The sequence below is a fragment of the Cucurbita pepo genome, chromosome 4 (genome assembly GCF_057944985.1).
Source record: "Cucurbita pepo subsp. pepo isolate OVF chromosome 4, ASM5794498v1, whole genome shotgun sequence".
Taxonomy (NCBI): Eukaryota; Viridiplantae; Streptophyta; class Magnoliopsida; order Cucurbitales; family Cucurbitaceae; genus Cucurbita; species Cucurbita pepo.
Window position 1 is genome coordinate 118,142 of NC_141801.1, and position 25,172 is coordinate 143,313.

The following is a 25,172-nucleotide window of genomic DNA, read 5'->3' on the forward strand; positions in this document are numbered from 1 at the left end:
GTATGAAAATGGGTTTTTGGAAATGGAAAAGAAATTGAGAGTCAACATTTCCAACTTAAAATGTTTCCAAGAACAAAAGGCCTATATCCCGACACGTGTGACTACAACCGGCACCGGCGTTTGACCGTTGTCCCGGCACGTGGGATTTTCTTTTTTTATTTATTTCCTTCACCATAACTCTCTCTCTGCTGCTCTTCCGCTGCTGATCCAATCCTCACGTCATCTCAGTAGTCATCAAAAAACCATAAGACCCAATTTTTAGAACTTCAAACATTAATATCATCATCATTAATGTCAATTGGAGTAGATTTGTAGTGCATTGATGAACTCTAAATCTCCACATTCATTTGTTTCATCTCCTAGAATTACTCCCAATTCATCCAATACAAGGTAGATCTCTCGAGCTTTAGGATTTGACCTCCCTCCACCAGCTATGAACTCATGAACTTCATCATCCACTTCAATCACACTGCACCCTGCTTCTTTCTTCACCTTCTTCATCCTCATTGAAACCCTTTCCTCCATTGCTCCCACGAAGTCATTGGTCGACGCCTGAATATTCGCCATAACAACATAACCCATGCTCTCTTCTGGGTCCAATTCTTTCACTTTCTCTGCTGCCCTCTTTCCCATTTCTGTGTTCCCATATGTTCTACAAGCTGACAGTAGACACCCCCATATGATTGAATCTGCCTCGACCGGCATCGTTTCTATCAGCTGCTCTGCTTCTTCCAGAAACCCAGCTCGGCCGAGAATGTCCACCATTATATTGTAGTGTTTTATTGATGCTTCCATTCTGTATGTGTTTGTCATCAGCGAGAAAAATCCCCTGCCTTCATCCACCATTGCACCGTGATTGCAGGCTGTTAATACAGCCATAAAGCTAACTGAATCTGGTTTGAGATTAGAAGAAGATTCCAGCATTTTGAACAACATAACCGCTTCGTTTTCGCACCCATTCACTGCCAGCCCAAAGATCATGGAGTTCCAACTGGATAATGCTCTGTTGGGTATTTTCTCAAACACTTGGAGGGCCTTCCCTATGCTACCACATTTGCTGTACATGTCTATGATCGCTGTAACGACAATGGAATTCAACTCTACATTGTTCTTCTTTATGTATTCGTGAATCCATTCCCCTTGCTTGAGTGCTCCAATTTGGGCTGACGCATTTAACAAGCTCACCATTGTATACTCACTAGGCCGGATTCTCTGTTCTTGCATTTTGACAAACAGCTTCAGGGCTTCTTTGAACATCCCATTTCTCACATGCCCACCAATCATTGAATTCCAAGAGACTGGATTTCTAACAGGCATTTTATCGAACACCTTCCTCGCCTCACCAATTTCACCGCATTTAGCCAGACCCATAATCATGGAATTCCAGGCAACGACATCGAATTCCATTTGTTGGTTAAATATTCGACGAGCTTCATCCAGAAACCCACAATTAGCATACATATACAAGATTGTGTTTCTGATAAACGGATCAAACTGAATACCTAGCTTTAATACCCTCCCATGAAGCTGAGCTCCGTCATGGGCAAGTCCAAGTTGAGAGTAAGCTTTGAAGACTGATGGGTAAGTCAATCTCTGCGGTTCTATTTGCGAAGAAACCAACATGTGGATGAAAAGATAAAGAGCCATTTGAGGGTTCGAGCTTTGCGAGAAGCCTCTTATTATTGTATTCCAACAAAAAACATTAGGGTTTTGCATTTGCTTAAAAACCAGATATGCGTAGTCCATATTGCCCATCGGGGAGGCGCAGAAGGCCAAAACACGACTGGCAGCAAAAGAGTCTTTGGCCCTGCCGGATTTGATGAGGTGGGCGTGAATCTGTTGCAGGTCTCTCATGGTGGTGCAATTTTTATCAACCATTGAAAGGTAAGGTTGGTCGAAGAGGCTCAATTTTGATGATGAAATTGGTGAAAGTGAAGGAAGCCCACAATAAGTTGTTAACATTTTTCACTTCTGATTCTTAGGTTCTCGTTCTTACCTCGTCTTCTGGTTGAAGAACTCAGAGAAGGACTGAAGGTGTTGAACTTCCCTGTGGTGTGGCCATGGCAGAAACTTGGTTATCCAATACCAATCTAATACAGGGCCACCATCTACCCAAAAAGAGAAGTCTCTATACACATGGGCCATGGGTATTGTATCCTTTTATAATTATTTTAATTTTGGAAGTTTTGGGGTGGTTCCACCTGAAGAATTGAGGACTTTTTGTACTTGGGTTCTGTTTGGAATATCCATAACATTGTTGTCAAGATTGTGGGATCAGATCAGAGGGAAAGAATTAGGCAGGCTAAAGACAAACCCATTTGAATGATATGCTCAAACAAGCGTTTACAGCCGCTGGATTCTCAGGCTTATATGAACTTGAACAACAAAATGACAGGACACGGGAGAAATTCAGTCCCCCAAAATGGTCACCGTTCCCACAGAAATTCTTTCCAATCCCATTCTTTCCAATCCCAAGTTCAACCTCAGACACGTATTCTCCAGCCATGGATTCTCCTAAAAGAACTTCGGATTCTCCTAAAAGAACTTCTCCATCATTTTCAGGGGCTACCTGGTGCATTACTAGTTGCTCAAGACTAGGCATGTGGCGTCGGTGGAACTGATTGCTCACCAATTCAACCCAAACATCATTCATGATCATGCCTCCCTCCTACGCCTTTATTAGCTACTATCAAAACAATCCTGTTCCAAGTAGCTGTAACTTTGGTGGGACTGCTGTCATTACTGGCACCGACATTGTTAGGCTGAGAGTTCCTTGTGAACAACCATAAGATGAAATTCAACTCTACTTATCATTTTCCCCCTTTCTAAAACCTTCCATGGGATGTAATGTATGGATATAAGAAACAAAAAATTAGTGGTTGCTTAATTCAACGTTCATGCTCAGAACCCCAAATCTAAGAGGAAATTCAACTTCACTTTTTCCCCTTTTCCAAGTTGGATTGGTGAAGTGTGAAGGAGGAAGGTTAAGTATGTGTGTAGTGGATTTCTACTTTCTGCAACTGCAACATGTCAAGGGACATAAAACTTAACTTCATAGATTCAATCTGCTTCTGAAAAGTCATGTAAATTCCATCTTCCATTGCTTCCATTTGCTTTCCTGATACCGCCATCCTTTGTTAGACAACCCTCATACAACTAAGAGAGGCAATAAACAAGGACTCCGTCTTTTTTCAACTCTCCAGCACAACTTCACTTCATCAGTTGGAAACACCAGAACCAACTAATTGCTTGGAAGACTTTGCATTTAGTGCCCCCAATTCAAGTTGGTTGATGTGAGATCAGTGTCATGTTTTTAATGCAGAGCATGTTGTGATTGGGAATAAGAACCCAAGAACAATACATGGATCTAATCTGGCAGTTTCTAGCTATCTGTACCTTTCCTCTTCAATTCCTTTGCTTTTTCCTCTTCAATCCCTTTGCCTTTTCCTCTTCAATTCCTGATAACAAATTCATTTTTTGTTTTCCAAATTATTTGTTCAACATGAAGTTGGGGTTGGGGATGGGGATCATAAGCACCCACGTAGTACTAATAGGAATGCTAATAATAATAATGGAAAATGAAATGGCACCACCAAGTTAACCCCTTCCAGTTCGAATCCCCCCTTTTCATCAGTCCTATAATTCTCCTAAATCTTCAATCCCATTCAACAATGGAAGACCGTCAATCCCTCACTCTCCCTCTCCTCTCCGCAGCCCCTCCAACTTCTGCCAACCAATCCCCCTTCCTCTCAAATCAGGCCATCGCCCTCCGCCTCCTTCTCGTCGCCTTCGTCGGAATCACTTCACTCTTGGCCAACCACGAAGCCTCCAAAGGCTTCGACATCACCATTCTCAACAACGCCAAACCCTCCCCCGCCGGTCAGCGCTTCCATCTCTTCTACGTCTCGAATGACGAAGCCACGCGCCTCATCCTCAACGCCAGTTCCTTCATCGAGAATCTCATCTACCCTTCTCAAGCCTTCCCCAAGAAGCCAGTTAAGAGCGTGCATCTCACACTCTCCCGCACCGATCTCTCCTCTAGTTTCGCCGTCGAGAAGCTTCACGACGGCGGAGATGACTTTGTGCTTCATTTGAGCCCTTCCATTTTCAATGAGAAAGACGCGAATCGCGCCATGTCAGTGGCGGTTTTTAGAGGGATGTCGCGCGTGTGGCTGTGGGATGGAGAGGCCCATGCCCCGCCCGCTCTTCTCGCCGGAATGGTCGAGCACATAATCGCCGCCGCGGGGTTTGTGGGGGAGAAATATTCCGGTGCGGTGGTAAGTACGTTGACAGCAGCATGCGATCCCACGTGGTGGAAGGATAAGGATCCTACGGAGATCGCTATGCTTCTCGACCATCAGGAAAAAGAGCAGGAGGGGGGGTTCATCCAACGGCTGAATCAAGGTTTGAAAGCCAGATGGCACGATCGGACGGTGGAGGAGGCGGTGGGGGTGCCAACTCAGCATCCATGTGGTTCAGTAAATTAATTCCCACCATTCCAGAATGGACACGTAGGAAGGGGTATGTTGAAAATTTGTAGAATTTTGTTTACTGTACACCATTTTTGGAAGCTCTGAATTGTTGAACTTGAGGAGGTGTTAAATGCTACAGCCAAAATATTGGTGGAGTGTTTAATGCTCTGCTTCATTTCGTATTTATTCCTTTGTGCTTTCTGGAAAATTAATGAATAAATTGATTTATAAAAATTAAGATAGGAGCTTAGAAGAGCTAGAATATATATAGGGTGGGTGACATGACATGAAACAGTTGTGAGTGAAACTAGAAGTAAGACCGTACTTTTGATCCCAGCAGCAGAGGAAATTGATGATGAACTTAACTTAAAAACAGCATTAAACAAAGGATCAAACAAAACCCCAAGATGGATTTGCTAGTACAAAAAAAAAGAAAGAAAGAAACAGTTTTTATTGTGTTGGAGAAGCAACCACCAACCCTTCATTCCCTGCCAACATCAGATACTTATCCTTCCTTGTAAGCTTAGTACATTCAAACCCCAACACGTCCGCCAATTGTGTTTGAATATAATTAGCAACCTCGTAACTACACTTCCCTCCCCCACACGTCCACTCCCTCGGAAGCTTTGGAAGAACAACCATGTGGTAACTCGGCCTCGGATTCATCAAGAAGAATATGGGATCCAGCCATTTCAATCCACTCGCCGTCGTCCCATAAAACATGCTCACCTTCGTATTCACAGCCACAGGCACGATTTCATCCGTCAGCTCCGCAAAAAGCGGACTGAATCTCAACAAATACGGCTCCCGACATGTCGTCCCTTCTGGACAAACAACCAAATCCCCTTCCCCAAGCATTCTCTGCATGGCCTCCCCATCTTTTCTTCTGTCTCTTGTCAATCTCACCGTCTTGATTGGAGCTATGATTTCTGAGAATTTGCTTACACTGTAAGTCACTGCAATCAATGGCTTCCCCATTGAAGTGCTTAGAAAAACAGGGTCCAGAAGTGTTCTATGGCTACAAACGAATAAAACTCCCTTTTTGGCTCTGTCTTGCTTTGAATCGAGGGTTGTTGTTCTGTTGTAGCCTTCCAGATTTATGCGTAGCCCACTCCAACACCCTAACAAAATGGCTAATCTGTAAGGAAGGACAATGCCAATACAGATCCTGAAAATGGCTACAAATATCCCCACAGGAATCCACATGAACATGCCGAGAGTTGCAAGAGGAGTTGGTAAAAACGCCAATCTTCCATCGTGAAATATTAATGGCTTTGGATATCTTTCTCTTCCCACTACTGAGCTTCTCGAGCTTTTGCTGTCCTCGTTGTTCACAATATACGCTTCCTGTCAACAAAAAAACAAAAAAAAAAAAAAAAAAATGAAATTTGAATACACTTTTTGATGGGCTGGCAAGATGTACGGAGATTTCATTGGATCCAAAATCTATTGCTTCAAATTAAATGCATTAGAAGAAAATAGGTACAGTTTTTGGTATATACTCCATAAATTTAGTGAAATTGTAGCATTTGTTGGAAAAGATATTGTTAAAATACCTTGCAAAGAGAGATAAAAGGATAGTCATGGAGATTTGGAGCTCCAATGCCAACGTCGGGCCTTCTTTCTTCCCCAAAATACTCCACTAAAGCCTTGTGCTTCACGACCAATCCACTCCCGGACACCAAACCAGTGAAGTAGTTACCACAAGTTTGCAACTCAGTCCCTACAATGTCGTCAACTTTCAAATAATTTCTCAAGAACCACTCCACCATAACCCTAGGCACGCTGGTGAACACAACCTTGCACCCAATGGCTTGGAAAGCCTCAAACACATGAAGGTTAAGATTCTCGAGATAGAACTTAGGAAGGACGGTGGAGGTAACATTGGCCATGCTTTTTATAGGTAACCCACAAAAGGAAATGAAAATCATGGCCTTCAATTTGGACTCCCAATCCAAAAGACATAGAATGGGCCAAGACAGCAGCAGAATGAGAGCTCTGACAAGGCTGCCTCCTTCGAAGGCAAGGAGCATGAAGTAAGGGAAAAAGGAGCAATCTTTGGAAGAGGAGGGTCTCAAAAGGGAGCCATGGAAGTCGGAAACAAGAGTGTGGGAAGCTCTGTTTTGGAGGCTACATTTGGAGACGTGGGGGTAGAGAGAGAATGACGGTGGGTGAGGGGTTTTGAGAGATGGGGGTTTGAAAAAGAAGCCATATTGTTTAACCTTCTTGGCTGCTGTGTAGCAAGAGTTGGCTAAGAGTTGGCAAACAACACGTTGTATGAGATTGAGAAGAAGCCTTGGGAACACAGCCATGGACATGTTGTTTTTAAGTTTATGGTATATGAAGAAGATGAAGGGGTTGGAGAGTATTTATAGGGAGGGGGCTTATTCAATGCTCATCATTTTCTCTCTCTCTCTCTCTCTCTCTTATATTATTTATTTATTTATTTATTTATATTATTTGGATATGTTAGCATTAGGTGACCATCCTGTTTTAAGAGCAAAGAACAAAAAAAGTGATTTTTTATATGTATTGGAGTAATTTTGGTTGGTACAAAATCTTAAATTTCCCTATTTATTTCTGCTCTGTTTACGGGTGTCGTTGGGAAGAGGGCATAGGAATTCCAAAACCGTGGGTGAACACAAAACCCTCTGAATATTATCTGTTGGAGGGGGGGGGTTAGATAACCAATATTATCTGTTATTTGACAATTTATACTCACCGTTTAGGTCAAAATGTATGAAAACATAACAGAATCGTATTTGACTTTTTCAGAGTCTTCCAATATTGTTTGTTGTGCATTCATTGTGGTCTGGTTTTGCAGTTTACATTAGGATTGTTATTAAATTTGAATGGGGGGCTAAGAGATGAGAAGAGAGGCGTCCAAAAAATTATTGAATGCTGCAAACCCCAAGAAACAAAAAAGGAAGTGGTAATTTTCCAATGCAATTTAGTGGGAACTGCCCTTTTCATCTATCTATGAAAATTGGTACTTCATTTAAAATGGGTACTTCTTTGGTGCTTTCTTTTGGGCTCCAACGTGGTGAACCAAACCCATTTAAGATGGGCCACGCCCTAAATCCAAACCCAGAAGCAAGGAATTGGAGTTTGATTGCCTCGGATCTGCTTGGGAAAGTGAACCTAATCGCCAAGGAACAGGACTCCCAATTGGATTCTTCTTCGTCAACCACTCTCCTTTTCTACGCCGTCGTATTCAGACGAACCTTGAAATTTGTTGGACTCACCGAAGCTTTGTAAATGAAGTGATGAGATGATTGGTGGAAGCGAGTGGAGCAACAAAAATGGTTCTTCTCTTTTCTTTTTTCTTTTTTTCTGGGCGAGAAATGCGTTATTCCAACTGGGAAACAGATGGGTCCCACCAATCAAATTCTATATTTTCTTGCGCCGCTCTCTCTTTCTTTCTCGCTCTTTGTGCTTGGAGTGAAACCAACTTTCCGGCGGGGAGGTTTGAGGTTTGAGGTGTGAGAATCTATGGCAAATCCGGCGAAGAAGCACGTCTTTCTCTTCTACTGCGCGGAATGCGAAGAACTTGCCCACAAAGTTGCTGCTCAATCCGATTCCATCACTCTTCAAACCATCAAATGGAGGTCCTTTCCTTTTCCCTTTCCTTACTCCACCATCAGTACAAATTTCTTCACTGCGTTCTTTCATTTTCTGTTACTTGTTGTATATGTACTCTTCTTTCCTGCTTCTTTTTCCCGCCAATCTTCATCATTCACCTACTCTTATCTTACCATTACCTTTCGTTACCTTGTTTCGAATCTTCACTCACTTCAACTACTTCACTTTCCTTTACAACTGCTCTCTTCCTGTTCTTGTTCTACAACCACAATACTACTACTTTCATCACTTTCTCAATGTCTCTACTTGTGTCTCACTCACATTCTTGCTGGTTTTAACCAAAAAAAGACGAGGTATCTAGACATTTAGTAACCAAAACGGGAAAACGAATTGATGATGCCAGGAACTAGGTATCTTTAATCCGGATCAGCAAATAGCACTGGCAAGAGACTACCATTTCATCATCTATCACCTGTTTACCTGTATGCCACAGAGTAATTTTGTGGAAGCTGGTATTCGGATTCTGTCTTTGTATCCTGCTATATTTGTGTCCTATAATTGCAACCTTTCAATTCTTGGCTAATCTTTGTTATGCCTAATGTTTTTTTTGTAGCTCAATTTGTTAATATGTCAAGTTATAAACTGCTCCAGGCAGTCTTTCTTTTGTAAGTGCTATAATCTTGCTATTGTTCACACTATCTATATACAGGACGTTTGATGATGGTTTTCCAAATATTTATATCAACAATGCTCAAGATCTACGCGGGAATCATGTAGCATTCCTTGCATCTTTCAGCCACCCAGGAGCCATCTTTGAACAGATATCAGTCATATACAATCTCCCCAGGCTTTTTTCTGCTTCATTCACCTTGGTATTGCCCTTCTTTCCTACTGGCTCCTTTGAGCGAATGGAAGAAGAAGGGGATGTAGCAACAGCATTTACCATGGCCAGGATCTTATCAAATATCCCTATTTCAAGAGGTGGCCCGACAAGCGTAGTTATCTATGATATTCATGCCTTGCAGGTCTGTTTTTATTCATTGGATTTATGGTCTATAATTGGGCATGAATCCTTTGACATCTGCATCTCTTCATCTCATGCCAATTTCCATCTGATCCGTATCATCTTTTATATCAGTTTCCATTTCAATGCAGGAAAGGTTTTACTTTGGGGATAATGTTTTGCCTTTGTTTGAAACTGGAATTCCACTCCTGAAGCAACGTCTGCGCCAACTTCCTGATGCTGACAATGTGAGTATGCAGTTCAGAGCTCTAAAAATTTCCTTTTTCTTTTACACTGCCCGTGATTAGTCCTGCTATCTCAGGTAGTTATAGCATTTCCAGATGATGGAGCTTGGAAACGATTCCACAAGCAACTCGATGGCTATCCTGTGGTTAGTTGGATTTTATCTAAAAACTACAATTTTATGAGTACATTTCTCTTAACAGTCGAAAATCTGATGTCAACGAATGGCAGGTCATCTGTACAAAAGTTCGGGAAGAAGACAAAAGGATAGTGCGGATCAAGGAAGGAGTCCCTGCTGGTTGTCACGTTGTTATCGTTGATGATTTGGTACAATCTGGAGGAACCTTGATTGAGTGCCAGGTATACGTCTGGTCCCTATCCTGCTACATACTGTTGAGGATTGTTGGGAGAGGAGTCCCACGTCGGCTAATTATAGGGTAGATCATGAGTTTATAAGTATGGAACACTACCTCCATTGGTATGAGGCCTTTTAAAGGAATTAAAAAATAAAGCCATGAGAGTTTATGCTCAAAATGGACAATATCATACCATTGTAGAGGTTTGTGATTCCTAACGCCTACTATTTCATCAAACCAGTGAGGAAAGATCATTTAAACTCTCCATCTCTTACGTGGTTGTACCAAAACTGCTGGCATAAGAAGCATCTCATTGAAGTTCCAACCTAATTGATTCCATACCATATGATAGTTGAGTAGACTACAGGCATTTGTAGTTGTGAATCATTGTGAATTGGCCGAGCATTCTCATGACAAAGTTCTTACAGAATATGTTATCAAATGCCATCAATTTTCCTCATCTAATGACAGGATTCTCATTATAGCAAATAAGTGAGCTACAAAAAGTTCCTTTTACATGAACATCATTGATGAAGATTTTATTCTACAATGTCATTTCTGCAAACAATTATTAGAAGCATGCCCATTTTCTACTTTGGCTATTATTATTTTTCTACAAGGCCATGGTCAAGCTGCAAGCTGAGAAACCTGTGGCCAAACATATTGTTGAGTGTGCCTACTGCATTCTGATTAGTCCTGCTTATTTTGTAATCAGAAAGTTTTAGCAGCTCACGGTGCGGCCAAGGTTAGCGCATATGTTACTCATGGTGTTTTCCCAAAGCAATCATGGAATCGATTCCTTCACAAGAATGGTAAGTGCTTGAAGTCTCCCTCCATGCATAGTCTTAACCCCATGGACTTCCAAGTATGCTAATTTCTATTTGGGCGGTTTTTCTGAAGGTCTGGAGATAGCGTTTTCTCACTTCTGGATCACAGATTCCTGCCCTCACACAGTCAAAGCCATAGCAGATAAAGCTCCTTTTGAAGTTCTGAGTCTAGCAGCTTCCATTGCTGATGCTTTGGTGATTTGAATACATTACTTATTGATGTGACTTCAATCATGCGAATATGAAGTGTAACGACAATAATACTTGGGGGAAAAGAAAAGTGTTCCCTATTGAGGCATAGACTCTCGATTAAGAGATTTGAGGTTCAAATTCTCACCAACATGTTATATTGAAACCTATGAATTAAAAATAAAAATAAGGAGGCTGGTGGAAATTTTCTTTCATATGACCTTTTTAACTGTCACAATAAGGTAAACCTATTCCACAGTGTTAGATGAATGGTCAAAGAATAATCAAAATACAGCATGATAAGACTGAAAACGACAATGCCCATAAATCATATGCTAATCCTGATAGAAATTAAGGTCTTAGTTGAACTAAGAAAAGAAAAAGGGATTTGTAATAATAAAATTCTTACAGTGTAAAGTGGGAAAGATGATGCAAGCCAATTATTGAGTGGGGAAAGCTTTGAGGGCCGCTAAATCTCGCCCACCGTTGATTTCCAAGTTGCCCACATGCTTTTGTCGATTGCTCCTTTGAATTGATAGCTTAAACCCCTAATGTTTGGATGATTTAGGTTAAATAATACGTGAATTCGGATATAGCCTGAGTAAGCTAAATTCTTAGAGTAAATTTTGCAATGTATATGAGTCAAACTTTGTTCAAAATATTGTTCATATGATTGGGGTTCTAGATCAGTTAGGAGAGATATATCTGTTATAGTTTTTAAAACCCTATTATTTAATAAGGGGACTTGTAGCAATAAATTTGGAGGATCACCATTGTGGATTCTCATACAAATTTAGGATTCTGTTTGGCGAAGATCGTTGATTCCCATGATGTATGTTCTCCTGAAATCAATCCACCTGGTATTTCCACCGCCCATCCATCCTTATCCATACGTCTTCGGCTACGAATCTACGGAGCCTAAAGAAGAGTAAAAAAGATGCCACTGATAATTGCAAGCAAAGGGATTGAAAAAGCCGAAAAAAAGGAAGAGGGTCTCCTAGATTTCTGCTTTTTGAATTAAAATTATCCTGTTTATATATCCCACCCTCTCCCTATACTCCTCCCTTCCGCGCTTATTCCTTTCCCCTACTCTCTTCTTCTTTCCTGTAAGCCGCCTGTAGATCTCCGATTCCCCTGTTCTCGTCTTTATTACCTGCTTCTTCATCGTTCAGCAGTTGGGTTTAGGGCATTCATCCAGTAGGAATGCTAAAAGTTTCCATACTCGATCTGATTTTGGTTACTTTATGGTAGCCGGTGGTGTTGGTTGTTCTGGGTCGGTGATTGAGTTTCTGGTTCAGGTTTTGGGATTGCAGGTAGGGAAGTGTATGAGGGATTTGATTCGGGAAATTTTATTATGTTCCGTGGAGGATTCGGGAAGGAGCATAAGGAGGGATTGTGGGTTTGTGATCCGGAGCAGGGGTAGGTGGGGAAAATGCGGTTGAGTCTTCTTTTAGTCAATTAAGAATCGAAGTTTTCTGTTTTGGTGCTGAACTTGATTTCAGATTTTGTGTTCACTGTTCTCGACGAAGTTGGGTTTGAGAGTTTAGGGAAATGCAGACCAATCACCGTAAGAAGGTGAACTTTTAACTCTCTTTGTTAGAATCTTCTCTACTGCGTTGGTTCTTTTCCCCCCAAAGTTTGATAAATGTTTCTGTCTGATGCAATTTTTTTGTCAAATACCTTCTAGTTTAGGCATATGGATGGAAGTATATGACAGTTTCAACATGAATCTGAAGTGAAAATCACGTATTATAAGAGTTTATAGATTGGGTTTTGATTGAAGGGATAGACTATGCATGTGAAATATTGAATTTGCAGCCTTAGATAGATGTCATTTCCTTCTATTTTATTCATTTTGATGCCATTTCTTCGTCCTTTCCTGGTTTGTGGTGTATCCTATACCATTTACTGATGTCCTTGGAAAGTTATACCCAAAATTTTCATTCAAATTTTCAACTCTCTTGGCTGGTCGGCTGTTTCAATTTATGAAGTATCGTGTATCTTAACGTAGATGGTGTTTGTGTGACAGGATTCTGCAGAGTTGGACTTTTTCTCTGAATATGGCGATGCTAACAGATTCAAAATTCAGGAAGTTGTTGGGAAGGGGAGTTATGGAGTGGTTTGTTCAGCTGTCGACACTCTCACTAATGAAAAAGTGGCAATAAAGAAGATAAATGATATTTTTGAACACCTATCGGATGCTGCTCGTATTCTTCGTGAGATAAAGCTGCTCAGACTTCTACGTCATCCTGATATTGTTGAAATCAAACACATTATGCTACCGCCTTCTCGTAGGGGGTTCAAAGATATCTTTGTTGTGTTTGAGTTGATGGAATCAGATTTGCATCAAGTCATCAAGGCTAATGATGATTTAACAACAAAGCACTATCAATTTTTCCTTTATCAGCTACTCCGTGCACTAAAATATATTCACGCAGGTGCTTGGATATTGTATTGCATTGACACTTTGCTACACTTTTTGTTGAGCTGGAGTGCTGTTGTGATGATTTTAATTTCTTGGCCCACTTTCATTTAAGCTAGATGGGATGTTTTTCTTGTTTTCCATACAGCATATATAGCCTTTTCTTTTGTCATATCTTTTGAATTCTATTCTTGTGGAGATATGCTATCTGGAGTAAGTATGGTAGTGGTTGGATATAATGTGTAAACTATCTGATTTTGATCTACATTACTGCAGCAAATGTCTACCATCGGGATTTAAAACCAAAGAATATATTGGCAAATGCAAATTGCAAACTCAAAATATGTGATTTTGGATTGGCTAGAGTTGCTTTCAGTGACACCCCGACAACAATATTTTGGACGGTAGGCCAATTGATTTACTAGTATGTCATGTTCAATATCATAGAGATTCTGGATATATATGTAGAGAGCGAAGGTTATAGAATGTGATGTTACTTGCAGGACTATGTTGCTACCAGATGGTATAGAGCTCCAGAGCTATGTGGTTCTTTCTTCTCTAAGGTTTGTCTTGATGACATTTTCTGAACATGGAGAACAGAACAATCTTGTTATCCTAACTTCTCTAGCTTCATATGATGTTTTCCAAACAAGTAATCAGATTATCTTGAATCTCCAACTATCTATAGATCTAAATTAGTCAATACTGCTGTAGTGAGATTTTTGGTTTAAATGGTTTAGTTAGTTGTTAATTCCTCTACAAATAGGGCGTTGTTTCTTGTATTAGTTTACTTTGAAACATAATAAAGTCCTTTGGATTATAGTTCTTGGAGAATTCTCTCCTTAGTGGTTTAAGCTACACCACTCACGACTGATAACGATGTTCCTCATTTCGTGACTTATTTTTTCCTTCTTTACGCGTAACTCTTTCTACTTTTTGTCTGGGTGTAGTATACTCCTGCCATTGACATTTGGAGTATTGGCTGCATATTTGCTGAAGTACTAACTGGAAAACCAATTTTTCCCGGTAAAAATGTTGTTCATCAGCTTGATTTGATGACAGATCTCCTTGGAACGCCTTCATTAGATACCATTTCTCGGGTAAGTGGCCTTTTATTACGCATAGTTGTGGAGAAGTTTTGTATCTTTTTAATGTTTTGGCTTAATATTTTCTTGACCGTCAACTTTCAAATGTGTTGCCTTAGGTAAGAAATGAGAAGGCTAGAAGGTACTTAGCTAGTATGAGGAAGAAGCAGCCCATTCCGTTTTCACAGAAGTTCCCAAATGCGGATCCTCTAGCCCTGCAATTACTGCAACGATTGCTTGCGTTTGATCCAAAGGATCGACCTACTGCAGAAGAGGTCTGCTGTTACATGCTTGACTAGATACATTCTTTTCTTACTACCTCTGTTATATACTCTTTGCTTTTATTGTCTAGCGTTTGGTTATCCACTAAATTATAGTATGATATAGAGCGAAATTAGTTGCATGTGCTAACATGTTGAAAACATTGCATTTTCCATCAGGCACTGGCAGATCCTTACTTTAAAGGGCTGGCAAAAGTTGAGAGGGAACCTTCTTGCCAGCCAATCTCAAAGGTGGAGTTTGAATTTGAGAGGAGAAAGGTCACAAAGGACGACATTCGCGAGCTGATATTCCGGGAGATACTAGAATACCATCCTCAACTGCTGAAGGACTACTTAAATGGAACTGAGAGATCAAATTTTCTTTATCCAAGGTCCTTTCTCTGTTTCAATTTCCAAATGATGAATGTTGATTTGGTAAGTGGATACTCCTGACGCTGATCTTCTGGTCCATGTTTCTGCTTGCACAGTGCACTCGATCAGTTCAAAAAACAATTTGCTCATCTTGAAGATAATGGAGGGAAAAGTGGACCAGCTTATCCTCTAGAAAGAAAGCATGCATCTCTTCCTAGGTAAACAACGCTTCTTCAAATGTCACCTATCAAGCCATAGAGCGAATGTCCAATTCTGATGATTTCTAATTCTTCGCTCATGCTACCAGGTCTTCGGTTCAGTCGAATACCATTCCTCCTAAAGCAACATCGAATATTGCTTCTTTTAAAGACCGATATGTGCCACCAGGGGCGTACAGCAACCGGCATTACAGAGATCCAGCTGCACAGAGGATTGCTGCAACTCAAGGTCTTATTCGAGTTCCTTTCTATGTTTGTTTTGTCTACTTTCCAGCAACCTGATCCCCCTAACTTACTGTTGGATCCACCAGTGCTGATCTTGTATCTTTGTTTAGGTGAGCCTGGAAGAATATCAGGCCCGGTCATGCCATATGATAGTGGAAGTATCGCCAAGGATGCCTATGATCCAAGAAGGTTAATTAGAAGTGCCCTCCCTTCTCATGCTATCCATCCAACATATTATTACCAGCAATCTTGCGGCAAAAGTGAAGAATCATCAACAACAGGGGCTGAGAAAGACACTTCCTTGCAATGCAAACAAGCCCCTCAATGTGGAATGACAGCCAAATTAACATCCGACACCGCAGCTACTGGTGCTTTCTCAAATCCTTTTTTTATGGCACGTGTAGGATTGCACAAGGCGGGAAACAATGACCGTGCTGCACGTGTGCAGGTAAACGCTCAATATGATACTGGAGCCGTTCCAGCTGCAACTGCCACCACCCATAGAAACACTGGCATGGTTGAGTATGGTATGACAAGAATGTATTAGAGAAGCATGTGTTTTGAGGAATCTAGTCCATGGAGTTTCGATAAAACGTTTTACTTGGGTTTCTTCGATGTTTCGATGACTCGAATTTGGCTGAGTAAGTTAGAAGGTAGAGACAAGTTTCTCGTGTTTAGTTTGAAGCAACTTCTTGTAGATAAGACGAATGCCATTTTATCCACGAAACTAGTTTGTCTCAAAAATAGATAAATGGCTGGGTCCATGCTTCTAGTTGCCAGAGTTTTGTAGTAGAGAAGAAAAGCATGATAGTGTTCGTTTATTGGATCTCAAACCTCAAAACTTACCATCACCCATATTGGATTGGACATTGAAGAGGAAGCTGAGCTTTTACGAACTTAGAACACTTAAAAAACTAATATAAAATTTTCTTTCTTCCATCTTTTTTGGAGTTGGAAGGAGGTTGCATGGTTTATGCCAATTGGGTGATTGGTATTAATTTATGTTTTGTTGTTATTGCTTTTATGAACAACAATCTCACTGAAATTCAACTTTTGATGGAGATCAATATTTTGGCATATGATAAAAGATTAGAATCGTCCAATAAAGTAATTGAAAGCAGTAAATATTATTACCCCAAATCCGGAAAATTATGAGCAACTATAAATTATTTTTTTTAAAAAAAACGAGTCAGAATGAATGCACTATAAATAGTATGAACGCGAAAATAAAATGATTTACCAATAGATAGTTTACCTAAAAGAAAGTAAATTAGTTTTCAAACAATGATTAATCCAAAATGGTAGGCGTAAGTGATGAGACATTAATGGGTATTAAGATCATAAGGTGAGGAATAATGAAACATTGTTCAACTCTCACCAGGTGGAATTTGATTTTGTATTCATTAGAAAGCTACACTGATTTAGCAGAAAGTAGTATGATGATGATGATCATAAACAGGCAAAAGGATTCCAAATTCTGCTCCCAACTAACAGAGAAGAGAAAGAAAAAAATCAAAAACAAAAAACAGTAACTCATCTCCTTCAACCTCCGCCGCACTTGCTCTTCTCCTTCTCCAAGCTTTCGAAGAAGCTCGACAGCGCTCTCATGGCCTTCACTTGATGCTGCAAATTCATGATATACTCCGCCGTCTGTTCGAATAGTTTGTCAACTCCGAGCGATTCCCCTCCCGGGACGATGGTCTGCAACGCGCGAATCTTCCGTTCGACGGCCTCCTTCTCCTCGGCTTTTCCGGAGGCAATGCGGGTGGGTTTTGTGCGTCTCCGGCGTCGGGCGTTGCGATTGAGAGGAGATTTATGCAATGCGTTGAGGATTAGGGCTTTATGGCGAGGAGTGGTGGTTCGCTTGGTCTGAATGGCGAGTTTGAGTCTTTGAATTTGGGATTTCCCCATGGCTGCAGCTCGAGAGAGAGAGAGAGAGAGAGAGAGAGAGAGAAGAGAATGGCAGAGGCGTGTGAATTGAATGGGAAGAAGAAGAAGAAGAAGAAGAAGAAGAAGAAGAAGAAGAAGAAGAAGAAGAAGAAGAAGAAGAAGAAGAAGAAGAAGAAGAAGCAGAAGCAGAAGCAGAAGCAGAAGCAGAAGCAGAAGCAGAAGGGAGTTAAATTATTGTTGAGCTCTGGAAATGTCAATGCCAACGAAGCTGTGGCCCACCATTTTTGGCCTTCTCCCCAACTCACTCTGCTTTTGAATTTTCGTGGCCTTCAACCGCCGCCGTACGCGAGTGAAGTTTCTTCCACCTCATGCCTGTAAGCAGGAACTAAATGCTGTTTTTATTATTCGTGTCCAATTCAAAGAATTCAAACTAGCTTTGCCTCACCACTTCAATAATGTTAACAAATTCATCTCCCAACACTTCATAAATGCACGAATTTGAGAACCCAACCAAACACAAGGTGGGGTCCATCTATCCTTCCTTGATTGAATACACAATTATCTCACTTAAAAATTAAATATATGACATGACATGGTTGTTCGAACGTACTAGAATTCAACAACGGTCAGACCTTACAAAAGGTGGGAGATCTAACCATGTTTCACGAACTAACACATAATTATCTCATATTTAAAAGTTTTTTCAAGAAAAAGTTCAAAGTCGAAATTAAATTGAAGATGTTTGAATTCTTGCTCAATAAATTTGTAGTAAATTAAGAAAATGTGGTGTGGAGATGGAGACCAACGCGCAATGGAGAAGAAGTGGGGCGCGTGGTGTTACACGTAAGAGAGAGAGAGAGAGAGAGGAAGAAATAGAAAATGGGGCCCACGAAAAGGAGGAGGAGGAAAAGAGAGAGAGAGAGAGAGAAAGCACATGTGATCACATGATCTTCTTGAAGGCAACGCCACCCATGTGCCTCCCCACTCTCTTAATCCTATGATCTATATCAGTAGCCTTGGCATGGTCGCCACGTGGCGTCAATCAGTAGCCCCCAAAATTTACTCTCTTTTTTCTTCTCTATTTCCTCTCCGCCTAAATTAATTATTAATCCCAATTCATCCAAAAAAAATACATGAAATAAATAAAATATAATTATATAAAAAAGACTTTTATTATACACTTCAATTTAATTTAATGTCTTTTCCTTACTTTTACTCACTCCAAAATCTACTTATTTTTATAATTTAACTAAACTAAAGGACCAAATAAAAAATTTACAAATATTATATTTTATTTTATAAAAAATGAAATTGAATTAGATTAGAGGAGTAAAATAGTAAATAAAAAGAGTGGGTATTGATAATGGTGATGGTTCCTTCTTCTTCTTCTTCATCTTCATCTTCATCTTCATCTTCATCTTCATCATGTTCATATCTCAATGCAATCGAGGATACCCGCTGATTTCAGTGTTCCACTTTGATAATTGTGTACATAAAGTGGGACCAAGATTGGATATTAGCTATGTGGGAGAGAAAAGTATGCGTGTTTGTCTCTCTTCTTCCATGGGGAAACCAAACCCCAACACGACTACCTTGTCCCCTCGTTTCGTACTGTACGAAAGTGAAAGCCCAAAGGGAAATGGTATGCCATCAAATTGCTCTGTAAAAACTGGTTGTTGCTTCACTTCATACTGCCTCACTCACCTCCCTAATATGGAGCTGAAGACAACACCAAAACTTGCTGTCCCAAACGCCGACATCCCTACTCTATTGCACTATTTAAAACTTAACTCGGCCCATTGGTGTCAACTGCGTAGGGGATGTCCACATCAACCGCACCCATCATTCAACATTTGGGCTTTACATAAGGATCAGGTCAGGCCCGAATCCACATTTGAAGCCCGCAAAGAAATTTTATATTCCAGATTCAGATTTTATATCCCAAGCGCGAAGAACTAACATGATAACGCATTCCGTTTCTGTGGTATCTCTGCCCAGTTGCTCTTGTCCTCGTTCGATTCCATTCCACCAACCTCGTCTCTCCACAAACCATAAATCTTTTTCTCCCATTTCCCTTGTAACCAATTGTTCTCGGTTCAATGATTTGTGCGTTCCCTCTTTTACACCAACTCCAGCAACCGGTTGCACCAAAAACCACAGCCCCCACGACGCCGAGCCCGACCCGATTCGAAACCAGAGGCTTTTTCAGCAATTCTACTTGTCAGTCAACTCTGAGAACGCCGCGGACGAAGACCCAGCTACTAATAATCAGAAACAAGATCCGGGTCAAGAGGATCAGAAAAAGGGCGCCAAAAACGCCAAGGGACTTTTGACAAACATGTGGTGGGCGAACCTGAAATCTGCAGTTGGTCAGAGATTAAACATCCAAGGCATTGTTTTTTCTGCAGCTGTTATTACTAAGGACCGGCATTTGGCGCTACCTCATGTTGTTGTGCCCGATGTGAGCTACATTGATTGGGCTGAACTGCAAAGAAGGGGTTTCAAGGGCGTTGTGTTTGATAAGGACAATACAATTACCGCGCCTTACTCTTTGACAATTTGGGCTCCTCTCAAATCCTCACTTGAACAGTGTAAATCTGTCTTTGGCCACAATGTAGCGGTGCTCAGCAACTCTGCTGGTAATATGGGTTAAATTCGTTAGCAATGTACTTGCTTCAATAGCCTTAATGGTTTGTTTTTGGCCTCAATGTGAATATTTACCCTCATGTTATCTGATGCGCTAGGGCTTTCTGAGTATGATCATGATGGTTCAAAAGCTAAAGCGATCGAGGGGTCGATTGGAATTAAAGTTATAAGGCATAGTGAGTGTAAATTTTCCATCTTTAATTCTATTTCTGTAACATTTGTTTACGCAGGCTGAATTTTGTTCCTGTTGCTGAACATTAGGCTTTAGATATTGTATCTCCGTGCTATAACATTTTAGTGGGTGAACGTCTTATTGCTAACCACCACCTCTTAGTGCATAAAAGTAGAGAATTTGGACTTTGAGATTTCTTCATTCCATTTTATGGATGAAGTGTGGTGTAAAAAACCATTGATTTCTACATGATGAACTAATGTTAGGCTCAATGCTTATTATGGAACACACCGTAAATTTAGGCTGATTAATTACTTTTAGTGCGTATGTAAGGTTATTTCTGCATTGCACATATGAGACATTGCTAAGTATTTTGACGTAGGGGTGAAGAAGCCTGCTGGTACAGCTGAAGAAATCGAGAAACACTTTGGTTTTACTTCTTCCCAACTTATTATGGTAAGAATCAGGTGAACTGCTTGAATGCTTTGGTTTTTTGGGTAAGCTATTATTTAGAAGTTGAAATCCATCTTTTCTCAGGTAGGTGATCGACCATTCACAGATGTGGTTTTTGGGAACCGTAATGGTCTTTTGACTATTTTAACTGAACCCTTGAGCATTGTTGGGGAGACGTTTGTTGTTAGGCAGGTTGGTTTTTCCTTCTATCTATCTATATATATATACCATTTTGTTCTCTTCTATTGCAATTTATTGAGGGAATTAATGAGTTGAAAATCTAGGGTAAAAGAAGATGCAAATATTGTTAATCTTTTTAAAACTTTTATTAAGTTTCCTTCACTATTACTATTATTTTCATTGATTTGTCTCCACTCGCCCAAATGTTGCTTCGAGGTCATAAGCCCAGGTGGGAGGGTGTTCATGGAAAGGGCTGTGGAAATCTTGTCCCAACCTTTGGTACCTGCATGTCTAGTTAGAGTGTTCATGGCTTGGGTTGGGTCGGTTCATGGTTGTTTGGTAGACCAACCTCAAAATTTGAGTTGGTCTGTTAACCTACACAAATAAACTGAATGCAACATCCAGACCAACCCAATTTATGCTAGGTTGTTGGCGTGAGAATGATGTGGGACATTTGTTAACAATTTATGTTATTATTTTAATTTTCAATTTTGTTGTTTTTGAGCCTTTTTAATTAGTAAGCCTAAAGTGTGTAGAAACCTAGCATCAGTGATTCTGGTGACAGAACGACGAACTTGTATATTTGGAATTTTGTTGAAAACACCTTTTGGAAGGAGATAGTTCAAACAGTGCTGGCTTTCCTGCAATTTGATTTCCTTTTCAAGATGAGTCACCCGCGTCATAAAGATAGATAAGAAACATTGCATTGAGAGAGATTAGACATCAGACAGATAAGAAACATTATGTTGAGAGAAATCAGATGGCAAGAAGATGGATCAAAGATGATTGAATAGAGATCTCGAGTGGAGAGAGATACCAACAAAGAGCAAGATCCAGAGCAAAGAGAGAGATAGGAACAATCGGTGAGATATGTAGTGGAGACAGATATTGAGGTAGAAGGGAAGCTGGAAAGTGGAGGAGATAGATCTACCGATGTGAATAACGTTACTGAACACATTGTTTGGAGGTTCTTTGTGTAGATAAACAAAAATGAATTGGAAAAAGGACACATGAGCCATGATAAGTGTGAACACGTACTTGTGGTATGAATCTTATATTGGCCTTATTATTAGTAATAGAAGTGAGATCCCACATCGGTTGGAGAGGGGAACGAAGCATTCCTTATAAGGGCGTGGAAACCTCTCCCTAGTAGACACGTTTTAAAACCTTGGGAGGAAACCCGGTAGGAAAAGCCCAAAAAGGACAATATCTGTTAGCGGTGGGCTTAAGCTGTTACAAATGGTATCAGAGCCAGACACTGGGCACTGGACCTCCAAAGAGGGTGAATTGTGAGATCTCACATCGGTTGGAGAGAAGAACGAAATATTTCTTATAGAAGTGTGGAAACCTCTCCCTAGTAGACGCATTTTAAAACCTTGAGGGGAAGTCCGAAAGGGGAAGCCTAAAGAAGACAATCTCTGCTAGCAGTGGGCTTGGGTTGTTAGAAAATAAGACGTTAGAATATTATTTATTTGTATCGGGTTGGTTTGGGTTGAACTGCCACCTATTTTTTTCCCAACATGTGAACCTATCTGAAATTTTTGTTTTGTACAAATTGACACAAATCAGAATTAAAATTCACCCATCTCATCCCAACCCTTACAGTTTGCTTAGAGTTGTTCAAGTTTGGTGTGTTGCCGGTTTACTTGGTCTAACCTTTCAGCCTACTACTGATGGTTTTTGATAACGTAGAATAATAGACATCCAAATATGACCACCATCATTTGTCCTTCTACTTTATCAGTATGCATTCATATTACTACGTGACCACCAGAGATGCCGATCCATTGTTCACTCTATTCTGTGATTTTTTCTGTTCGCAGGTAAGGAAATTAGAAACATTCCTCTTGAACCGTTGGCTTAAGCAAGGAGTAAGACCTATCAATCATCGCCTATTACCATTACCAGACACTAAACAGTGCATTAAAGATTTGTAACCTCTTTAGTATGAATGAAAAATTTTGCCATGTAGATATCCATGAACTGCTGAAAGATGCCATTCTTTTTGTCCTCTGGCAATTCATTAGCTTATGGTATTAGCGCCTGAGTTGAATATAATACATTGGTAGACTTTGTAATTTTGGACAGCAACAATATTGAAATGTAGAAGGGTTTCCTATCATCTCATCTTGATTTCTGCTCTTGAAAAGAATCATAATTATGTAAATTATATGATCTGATATTTAGAGGTTCTACATTAAGGATGAGCTGTCTATCTTTCTTTTTTTTTTTTTTTTTTTTTTTTTTTGCCGACCACTCGATGGATTGGTCAAATGGGTTTGATCTCGTTTGTTCGGTTGGCCCTTCTAGGTTCGATCAGGTTTATCTTCGTAACTTTTTGAACGACACATTAGCTTATGATAACCCTATTTTCATGAATGATTTGTCCCAAGTGAGAGGGAAAACTCGAGAATGACCTAATATCACAACCACATGGGAGAAGAGGCCTATGAAATATAAGATAAAGAGACCTACTATGCTCTCGTGATTGTATCAAACGTTAGTCAATCATCTATTACCAACTAATTAGTGACAGTAAACTGATATTTCCTATAATCAATAAGAAAGCATGGTCACTCAAGGTGCACTTACTATTACCACACTACAAGACTGATGGTCACTAAGGTGCACTTAAACATTGTCAATCGCCACTTGCTTAACAGGTGGGTGAATCGAACCCTTTGTGTCATCTTTTTGCCTAACTCAATTAGGTTGGAAAACCAGCTCCCTCCCCACAACTATGTCAAACTTCTCAATTCACAGCTTGGTTGACAGTCATCAACCTTTCCAACACAACTTAGTTGATCGAGCAGGGAGAGCCAGCCCAGCACCTGAGCGAGAGGACGAGCTTGAGTCGCTCGATGAGGTTAGACCTGGTGCAACCCTCTATTTTAAATTTTTTTTTTTCATTATCTATGAGTCTTAAGCTATACTAGTTCACACATACTTGCTAAGCGAACATAAGTGTCGTTGCTATTTGTTAATAACTATACTAGCTCTCAAGCTGTACTCTTCCTTACACAAATGTATTCAATTTTTTTTTATCTTTCCTTAGTTCTGATCGACAGCTATTAACCATTAACCCTCATAGCCCTCCTCCTCACTCGTAGGCCCAAAAAAACAAGTCAAATACAGGATTGTAAATGGTTTAAGATCTCTCAGAATCATAAAGAACGACAACTAAGGTCTGCCCTTCTTTAAGTCTCTCCTATCATATTCGAGCGACTCTCACCTACATCTCTGTGGAGTAATAAATTTTAATGGACACGTCCCCTTCTACACGCCACCATAGAGCCCTGTATCAAGGTTAAATTCTACACTACTCTCTAACTAAAAATCATTCACCCAAAAAGACACAAAACCCGTGAGTATATCTTCAATTTTCATGGTTCTTGCTATTGCAGTCTATGGATATGTTGGTTTGGTCTCTGGCATGTTGATGGAAAATGATAGCAATTAAGAACTGAAAAAGGAAATGCAACTGGGTAGAAACTTATGCTTTATAAGGTAATCAATCAAGCCAGGGAACCATCAAAAGACAATAATTGTGACTAATTTAGATTCCCTACATACCTACAAAATCCTGTTCTTGTGTCATAATAGATTTCAACCATTATGGAAAAGAATGGGCGATCCAAATGAAGATAGGCAAAGTTTTCTCTGAGGAACAAACAACAGCTAACAACAATCTTAAACTCTCTAAAAGCGGCATTATCGAAATTAAGAACCTTTCTCTCTACTGATGAACTTCTATTTATTTATTCACTTTTCCTGCATGTGGTCTAGTATTTTTTGCCTACCGACAGTAAAGTTCATGTATAAAGAAGCAAAATTGAGTTCTAACCAACTGTTTGTACCTTTGAGGAGGCGAGGGGACAAGGCCAAGGAAAGCTACAGTTTGGGTACCTTGTTTCAAATCTTGGGATGTGGATGGTATCATCTGCTTCTTCACTAATTTCATTAGACCCCACGCTGATTGGGAGGAGAACAAAGTGTTCTTTATAAATGCGTGGAAACCTTCTCACGCATTTTAAAAATCTTGAGGAGAAATCTGAAATAGAAAGTCCAAAGAAGACAATATCTGTTAGTGATGTCTGTTAGTATTGGGCTTCGATTGTTACAAATGATATTAGAGCCAAACATTGGGCGGTGTGTTGCAAGGATGCTAGGCCTTGAAGGGAGTAGATTGTGAGATCTTACATCGGTTGGAGAGGAGAACGAAGCATTCTTTATAAGGGTGTAAAAACCTCTCCTAACAGACGCATTTTAGAAACTTCGAAAGGAAGTTGGGAACCTCCTCCTAGCAAACGAACCTTGAGAGGAAGCTGGAAACTTCCCCTAGCAAATGAACCTTGAGAAGAAGCTGGAAACTTCCCCCTAGCAAATGAACCTTTGAGGAGAAGCTGGAAACCTTCCCCTAGCTAACAAACCTTGAGAGAAAGCTAGAAACCTTCCATAGCAAACGCGTTTTAAAAACCTTGAGGGGAAGTCCGAGAGGAAAAACTCAAAGAGACGGCTAACTAAGTGATTCCAGCTATATGATTGGAGACAGTTAAGTAAATGTAATAAAATAAGAA

The 25,172-nt window shown here is 40.2% G+C and overlaps 7 protein-coding genes across 7 annotated transcripts; 4 read left to right on the forward strand and 3 right to left on the reverse strand.

The window, feature by feature from the left end:
• Position 1: 1 nt before the first annotated feature.
• Positions 2-3,444, reverse strand: LOC111793038 (Pentatricopeptide repeat (PPR-like) superfamily protein). Its single transcript, XM_023674726.2, has one exon. The coding sequence runs from the start codon at positions 1,960-1,962 to the stop codon at positions 295-297; it is 1,668 nt and encodes a 555-aa protein (XP_023530494.2). The 5' UTR covers positions 1,963-3,444; the 3' UTR covers positions 2-294.
• On the forward strand, positions 3,444-4,706 carry LOC111793042 (uncharacterized). Its single transcript, XM_087123376.1, has one exon. The coding sequence runs from the start codon at positions 3,579-3,581 to the stop codon at positions 4,485-4,487; it is 909 nt and encodes a 302-aa protein (XP_086979502.1). The 5' UTR covers positions 3,444-3,578; the 3' UTR covers positions 4,488-4,706.
• A 13-nt stretch (positions 4,707-4,719) lies between these two features.
• On the reverse strand, positions 4,720-6,872 carry GPAT1 (glycerol-3-phosphate acyltransferase 1). Its single transcript, XM_023674727.2, has 2 exons — positions 6,029-6,872; positions 4,720-5,819 (listed from the first exon to the last, which is right to left on the reverse strand). The coding sequence occupies exons 1-2, from the start codon at positions 6,788-6,790 to the stop codon at positions 4,923-4,925; spliced, it is 1,659 nt and encodes a 552-aa protein (XP_023530495.2). The 5' UTR covers positions 6,791-6,872; the 3' UTR covers positions 4,720-4,922.
• Positions 6,873-7,552: 680 nt separating this feature from the next.
• Positions 7,553-10,887, forward strand: LOC111793040 (ribose-phosphate pyrophosphokinase 4). Its single transcript, XM_023674729.2, has 7 exons — positions 7,553-8,080; positions 8,764-9,079; positions 9,210-9,305; positions 9,380-9,448; positions 9,532-9,660; positions 10,372-10,468; positions 10,557-10,887. The coding sequence occupies exons 1-7, from the start codon at positions 7,965-7,967 to the stop codon at positions 10,685-10,687; spliced, it is 954 nt and encodes a 317-aa protein (XP_023530497.1). The 5' UTR covers positions 7,553-7,964; the 3' UTR covers positions 10,688-10,887.
• Positions 10,888-11,462: 575 nt separating this feature from the next.
• LOC111793037 (mitogen-activated protein kinase 15) lies at positions 11,463-16,331 on the forward strand. Its single transcript, XM_023674724.2, has 10 exons — positions 11,463-12,247; positions 12,702-13,110; positions 13,371-13,498; positions 13,598-13,657; positions 14,045-14,194; positions 14,299-14,454; positions 14,620-14,831; positions 14,928-15,029; positions 15,119-15,258; positions 15,365-16,331. Exons 1-10 carry the CDS (start codon positions 12,224-12,226, stop codon positions 15,799-15,801), a joined length of 1,818 nt encoding a protein of 605 aa, XP_023530492.2. The 5' UTR covers positions 11,463-12,223; the 3' UTR covers positions 15,802-16,331.
• A 267-nt stretch (positions 16,332-16,598) lies between these two features.
• LOC111793043 (transcription factor PAR2) lies at positions 16,599-17,531 on the reverse strand. Its single transcript, XM_023674732.2, has one exon. It carries the CDS (start codon positions 17,163-17,165, stop codon positions 16,797-16,799), a length of 369 nt encoding a protein of 122 aa, XP_023530500.1. The 5' UTR covers positions 17,166-17,531; the 3' UTR covers positions 16,599-16,796.
• Positions 17,532-18,769: 1,238 nt separating this feature from the next.
• Positions 18,770-22,717, forward strand: LOC111792185 (phosphatidylglycerophosphate phosphatase 1, chloroplastic/mitochondrial). Its single transcript, XM_023673526.2, has 5 exons — positions 18,770-19,783; positions 19,889-19,966; positions 20,345-20,418; positions 20,500-20,607; positions 22,419-22,717. The coding sequence occupies exons 1-5, from the start codon at positions 19,105-19,107 to the stop codon at positions 22,530-22,532; spliced, it is 1,053 nt and encodes a 350-aa protein (XP_023529294.2). The 5' UTR covers positions 18,770-19,104; the 3' UTR covers positions 22,533-22,717.
• The last annotated feature ends 2,455 nt before the right edge of the window (positions 22,718-25,172 follow it).